The 6,573-nt window shown below is 57.1% G+C and overlaps 1 protein-coding gene across 1 annotated transcript in view; it reads left to right on the top strand.

Moving 5' to 3' along the window:
• TOP3B (topoisomerase (DNA) III beta) overlaps positions 1-3,363 on the top strand; it is a 24,837-nt gene extending 21,474 nt beyond the window's left edge. Inside the window, exons 13-17 of the mRNA XM_011947335.1 lie at positions 4-126; positions 710-859; positions 1,158-1,258; positions 1,689-1,890; positions 2,793-3,363. Of these exons, the coding sequence (XP_011802725.1) occupies positions 4-126; positions 710-859; positions 1,158-1,258; positions 1,689-1,890; positions 2,793-3,274 (1,058 nt within the window). The 3' untranslated portion in view covers positions 3,275-3,363. The remainder of the gene's footprint in view (positions 1-3; positions 127-709; positions 860-1,157; positions 1,259-1,688; positions 1,891-2,792) is intronic.
• Positions 3,364-6,573: the final 3,210 nt, after the last annotated feature.

Genomic DNA, 6,573 nt, shown 5'->3' with positions numbered 1-6,573 from the left:
CAGATGCCAGCATCCCTGTGCATATCAACAACATCTGCCAGCGCAACTACGTCACCGTGGAGAGCGGGCGCCGGCTGAAGCCCACCAACCTCGGCATCGTCCTGGTGCACGGCTACTACAAGATTGGTGAGTTCCTCAGTCCTGCCTCCAGGGCCCACGGAAGCTCCCTGACTTCTCCCTGGACGTCGGCTCTGCTGCCTGCTCCAGATAGGCCCCTGCCCTGCAGTGATCCCCAGCCCCACACACACTCCCTCAACACCCGCTGAAGGGGCGCTGTCCCAGGACCCCCAGGACCTGCCCAGAGCAGGAGCTCAGTGTGTTTGAAGGCTGAACAGATGTGTGAGGGAACCAAAAGGGGAGGCAAAGGTGCCTCAGCCCTGTTCCCTGGAGGTTCCCCAGGGGCCAAGGGGAGAGGGAAGAGCACAGAACTGGCCCGAGGCCGGTGTGGAGCTCATTTGTGATGTGGTTCTAGCCACAGGACGTCCCTGTCCACTCTGCCTGAGATTTCCAGGTGGGAAATCAGGAAAGGTCTGGGGTCATAAGAGCCAGCCTGGTACCATCTGAGGCTGTGGACTGGTGGGCAGGGCAGAGGCCAGGAGGACGGGCCAGAGCGGGAGGGGTGAACAGGGCAGTAGCCCTGCCTGGGAGGGGGTGGCATGGCCCTGGGTGCGAGTGCTCAGGGCAGCATCTGCCCCCTGCCCGCTTGCAGATGCAGAGCTGGTGCTCCCCACCATCCGCAGTGCAGTGGAGAAGCAGCTGAACCTGATCGCCCAGGGCAAGGCCGACTACCGCCAGGTCCTGGGCCACACCCTGGACGTGTTCAAGAGGAAGTTCCACTACTTTGTCGACTCCATTGCTGGTAGAGTCTGCCTCCAGCCTGCCCCTCACCAGAGGGGTGTCTCTGTCAGCGCTACCAATACCTGGGGACCTAGGTCCCCACATGGGACTAGCTCCCAGATCTGGGCTCCATAGGTGAGGGCAGTGACACTTCCTGGCTGGGTTGAAAGAGCAGGTGCAGTAACACCACACACAGTCAGGAGCATGTGCCCCTGACACACAGGGCAGTAGAAACCACTACCTATAGGAACCCTTTCATACTCGGAGCCTTCTGCTGGAGGCTGGGAGGGAGATGACTCCTGCACTCTGCTTGCCCGCAGGCATGGATGAGTTAATGGAGGTGTCTTTCTCACCACTGGCGGCCACAGGCAAGCCCCTCTCACGCTGTGGGAAGTGCCACCGCTTCATGAAGTACATCCAGGTAGGTGCAAGGAACACTAACTCAGGCAAGCTACCTCACCCCTCAGCTTTATCGCTGGTCATGCAGGAATCATGTTCTTTGTCCTGGTTGTCACAGAAGAATGATTGAGCATAAAGCAGCCTTGCCAAAAAATATCCAGTGTCCCCATGTCCCCTAGAACACACAGCCATTAGGCCACGCAAATACACGTGGTGCATTTTTCCCTAACACCATACCACTTGCCATCATGGGCATTAACGTACGCACAGAGATTTTAGAATTGCCTTTTCTGCACGCATGGAGCAAGGGCTAGAGACTCATGCTCTTTGCCTGGCAGTGTGTCATGGGTTCTGCATGACAGGTTACAGATTTTGTATTATGAGAGGAGTGGCGGTGCAGGCCAAGTGGTGGCCCCAGTGACCCTCACGCCCCCTGCCTGGCATTGCCGTAGGCCAAGCCAAGCCGCCTGCACTGCTCCCACTGCGATGAGACCTACACACTCCCCCAGAACGGCACCATCAAGCTCTACAAGGAGCTCCGCTGCCCTCTGGATGACTTCGAGCTGGTCCTGTGGTCATCAGGCTCTCGGGGCAAGAGCTACCCACTGTGCCCCTACTGCTACAACCACCCACCCTTCCGGGACATGAAGAAAGGTGAGTGTGGCCACTCCCTCCTATCCATGGGTAACAGCAGTCTCTGTTCAGTGCCAACCCCTGCCTTGCACCAGGATGGACTCTGAGGGGACCCCTCACCCTGGCCTTTCCTGCACTCATTGGCACTGAGACGAGAGACCCTGGATGTAGCTGGGGCACTGGTCAGGCCTCAGGCAGTGGTGCCACCCCCTCTCTGTGTCAGAATTGAGCAGGCAACCCTAGTCCACCCTCAGGACCTGGGCACAGGTGTGCAGTGCTCCCTCTGGAGCTGAGTGAGCAAAAGGATGGAACAGTCAGGGGACCCACCCGGTGAGCAGGCACCCCCAGTCAGCGTCCACCACTGTCCTCCATCCTCATCCTCGTCCTCATTACTGGAGGAGGGAGTGCATGTGTCCAGGCAGGCAGGACAGAGAGCACCAAGCCAGACCAGGAACCAGCAGGAGTGAGGTGTCTGCCCACATTCACCGTGTGCTCTGCAGAGAGCCTCCTCAGGCTTCAGTCTGCACCCATGCTTCCGGGAAAGTGAGACCCCATCCCTGCTCTCCTGCTGCCTCCAGAGCAGCTGACAGGGTAGTCCCATGTGGCCTAGTGACACGAGGGTCATGTGGCATTACCAGTAACGAGCTGTGGCAGCAAAGCAAAGCGGGGATGGAGTCGACTGAAACCCACTGGGATGGCACCAGCAAGGGGCCTTGAAAGTTGAGGAGGTTTCAGATAAGCAAAAAACAGGGGTACTGGCAGCCAGGAGCCAAAGCATGAGCAAGGCTGTCCCCAAGAGCGAGGCCAAGAAGAGTTTCTTCTGCTGGGACAAAGGATCCAGGAGCTTGAGGCATTGGGAGCAGGCCGCAGAGGGCAGGTGGGCACAGTGGGCATGCCTTTACGGGGCTCCCCTCTCCCACCAGGCATGGGCTGCAACGAGTGTACGCACCCCTCCTGCCAGCACTCGCTGAGCATGCTGGGCATTGGCCAGTGCGTGGAATGCGAGAGCGGCGTGCTGGTGCTGGACCCCACCTCGGGCCCCAAGTGGAAGGTGGCCTGCAACAAATGCAGCGTGGTAGCGCACTGCTTCGAGAACGCCCATCGCGTGCGGGTGTCTGCCGACACCTGCAGTGTCTGTGAGGCCGCCTTGCTTGACGTGGACTTCAACAAGGCCAAGTCCCCACTCCCGGGCGACGAGACGCAGCACATGGGCTGTGTCTTCTGTGACCCTGTCTTCCAGGAGCTGGTGGAGCTGAAGCATGCGGCCTCCTGCCACCCCATGCACCGTGGTGGGCCAGGGAGAAGGCAGGGTCGAGGGCGGGGCCGGGCCAGGAGGCCCCCTGGGAAGCCCAACCCCAGACGGCCCAAGGACAAGATGTCAGCCCTGGCCGCCTACTTCGTATGATGGCCCTGTCCTCCCTCACCCAGGCTGTAGTGCCATGCAGACACCTCATGGCACTTCAAACTATTAAAATGCATTTTATCTTCTCCAGAGCTGGGGCCCCTTTGCTGGTGCAGCGATGTCAGAGGGTTACTGTGTCTCTGGGCACCTGTGGGGCCCTCTTTCCCTCTCTGAAACCCAATACGTCTCCCTTCAGCCTGCACACATGTGCTCTGAGTGCTCCCTGCTATCCCTACACCCTGGCAGTACGGGTAGGGATGCCCCAACCCTGGAGCCCTGGGGAGTAGACCCAGTTTCCACTCACACCCCGTCTCAATCCGCGTTGCTGATGGTAGCTGTGTGCACAAGCAGTGGCCCTGATGCCTTAAGGAAGGCAGCCTTGACAGCCATGGCTCCGGCAGGAGAGGAGTCTAGTGGAGCAGGCGGGGCTGGGAGACCCCCTCCCTGGATCTGGCTCATGAATCCCCTTGGTCTTCGCTTCAGCCCCCTGCTGGGGGCCACCCTCTTGATCCCACGCTTCTCTGTCCCCTGCTCTCATCTCTGAGAAGCCCTGTACATGGTGCCCGTGTGCGTCTGGCAGCTTCCTGGGGCCTGCTGCAATTCCTATTCTCACAACAAGCCCTTATTGTCTTAGAGGCAGCTGGGTGCCCCATGGAACCCATTCACATGCCAGGTTTAGAAAATACCCTGTAGGCCATACTGCCCTGTGGTGCCAGGTGCTGGTGGCAGCTGCCCTCTGACCTCAGTGCCTTCTTGTGCTCCCCTCCCCAACCACCCGAGGAGAGACACCTGTGCGGGGTCCACTGTGTGTTGGAAACTCCCTCCACACTCCACCCGTGCCTCATTGAGTGGTGACAGGAGCTCAGCAAAACAGCTTTCCAGACTGTTCAGTGGGACCTTTCTTTGAGGGGCAGGTCAGGAATGTTTCGGACTTAGACCACCCCCCGACTCAGTAGTAGATTGCCAGGCCGCACCAGGACGTATATGAGAGCTCCTGTAAAGAAACCCAGAGCCCGCCCAGCATGCCCCACCTGGACCCCCTTCCTGGAGGCCCTCACAGGTTAACACGGGGGTTCCCTGGAACACAGTTTGGAGAGCTACTCGGAGCTGAATGAAAATACGCAGAGACATGGGGAACCACATAGTGGGTCCTGGGATGTGTCTGAGAGGTACAGGCTTCAGGAAGGAGGGGGTGCTTTCGGAGCTTCTGTCCCCTCCCACCCACTCTGGTCTGATTCTAGGGCCCTAGCAAGGCCACACCTGTTATGTCCCCAGTGCAGGGCTGTGACTCTGCTCTTCCACCCACAAGGCCCAGTGGACCTGGAGCCTTCTCTGCAGAAGGTTTTAGGACCTCCAGGACCCTTAGGTTACAGGGCTAATGCAGGCTTAGAGGAGCAGAGGCGGTTCTTAGGCCTTAAACCCAGACCACCCAGTCCTTCCTTACTATGCTTCTGCACTGCGATTTCAGCCAGAGGCAGGGCTAATCACAAAGTGTTCCTTTATTTTCCTCTGCAGTTGTCCCTTGTACATGACCCTCCAAGGCCCTTGGCTTCCGCAGCTTGATTCTGCACTCCGAGTCCATTCACCTTCTCCCATCCGGTAGCATCCAACCCCACTGCTACTGCTGCCAACCTGGCCTTGAGAGCAATGAGGACAAGGAAGGGACAAGGCCCCTTTTAGGCCAGAACTGCCTTCAGATCAGCCACGCTCCATGGGACTGTACCTCTGCCCTGGAGGCTGGAGAGGTCAGTGGCTGCAGGCTGGCTCAAGGAGCCCCTGGCCCTGCCCACCTAGCCAGGGGTGCAGCCTTGCCAGAGAAGCAGAGAAGCATCTGTGGCTGGGTGGGTGATATTGAAAGATTCCTTTCACCAGGGTGGAAGCCAGGAGCTGAGGCATGATAGAATGTGGACAGTGAGGCATTGACAGCGCCACAAGGCAGGAGTCATCTCCAGACACGTCCTTGGCCCATAGGGACAAGCTCCTGGTGGTGCCTCACTTTGCTGTCCTCTCTAAGCCACAGACCTCGAATGGAATCAGTGCTCAAGAGTCTAATATGCCCCCTCTGAGGATGCCTGCGGGAGTATCAGCTTTTACTGCACTTTACAGTGTGGGAGGGCCTGCCCCACGCACCACCTCACCTGTGCTGCGCTTCTCAAACTTCACCCCACAGCCATTCTGTTGTAGGTGATCTCAGGGGCAGTTTGAGAAACAGTGGCCCAGGGTCTCACAACAGCCCTCTGAGATAGGTTGGTTGCTATTGTCCCCATTTTTTCTGATCAAGAAACTGAGGCTAGGTGAGCTAAGGAATGTGCCCAGGGCCACTGTTTATAAGAAGTAGCCTCAAGCCTTGCTCATGGTTACTGCCCTGACAGGGATGTAGGAAGGAGTGAGCAGGAGAGTGGGATGAGGCAGGACTCTCCGCCCCAGCCCTACTTTCTCTGCCCAGACACCTCTTGCCTTGCAGACCCAACCCCACCCCAGATGCTTTCCTTTCCAACCACCCAGCTGCTAGTTCTCCAGGTTCCTGGTCTCACTCCAGGTTCCTCCTGTTAGAGAAGCATCCCAGAGACATTCAGTCCTGGCAAGGACACAGGCCTGTGGACCTGAAGGCCAGGTGGGCAGAGCCCAGCGTCCCATCCTCCATTTAAAAAATTACACTTTACTACTGCATTGGTATAAAGATGAATATATTAATATCATGTATTAAAACTTTTTTTTACTTAAAGGTTTATTTCTTCTGCCTTTAAAATATTTTGGCCAGGTGTGATGGTTCACACCTATAATCCCAGCACTTGGGGAGGCTGAGGCAGGAGGATCACTTGAACCCAAGAGTTCAAGACCAGCCTGGACAACATAGTGAGACCCCATCTCTACAAAAATTTTTTAATCAGCTGGGCGTGGTGGTGCTTGCCTGTGGTCCCAGACACTAGGAAGGCTGAGGCAGGAGGGGAGGCTCGCTTGAGCCCGGGAGTTTGAGGCTGCAGTGAGCTATGATCATGCCACTGCACTCCAGTGTGGGCATCAGAGAAGCAGCTTGTCTCTAAAAAGAGAGAAAAAGAGTATTTCCATGAGCCTCTGTGTTGGCAGAAAAATGACCCTTCAGAGATGTTCATGTGTTATTCCTGTGCCTGTGTTAGATTACATGGCAGACCAGGCATAGTGGCTCACACCTGTAATCACAGCACTTTGGGAGGTCGAGACAGGCAGATCATTTGAGGTCAGGAGTTTGAGACCAGCCTGACCAACATGGTGAAACCCCATCTCTACTAAAAATACAAAAAATTTAGCCAGGTGTGGTGGCA

The sequence above is a fragment of the Colobus angolensis genome, unplaced genomic scaffold (genome assembly GCF_000951035.1).
Source record: "Colobus angolensis palliatus isolate OR3802 unplaced genomic scaffold, Cang.pa_1.0 Scaffold260, whole genome shotgun sequence".
NCBI lineage: Eukaryota > Metazoa > Chordata > Mammalia > Primates > Cercopithecidae > Colobus > Colobus angolensis.
This window is presented reverse-complemented; position numbering and strand designations above follow the sequence as displayed.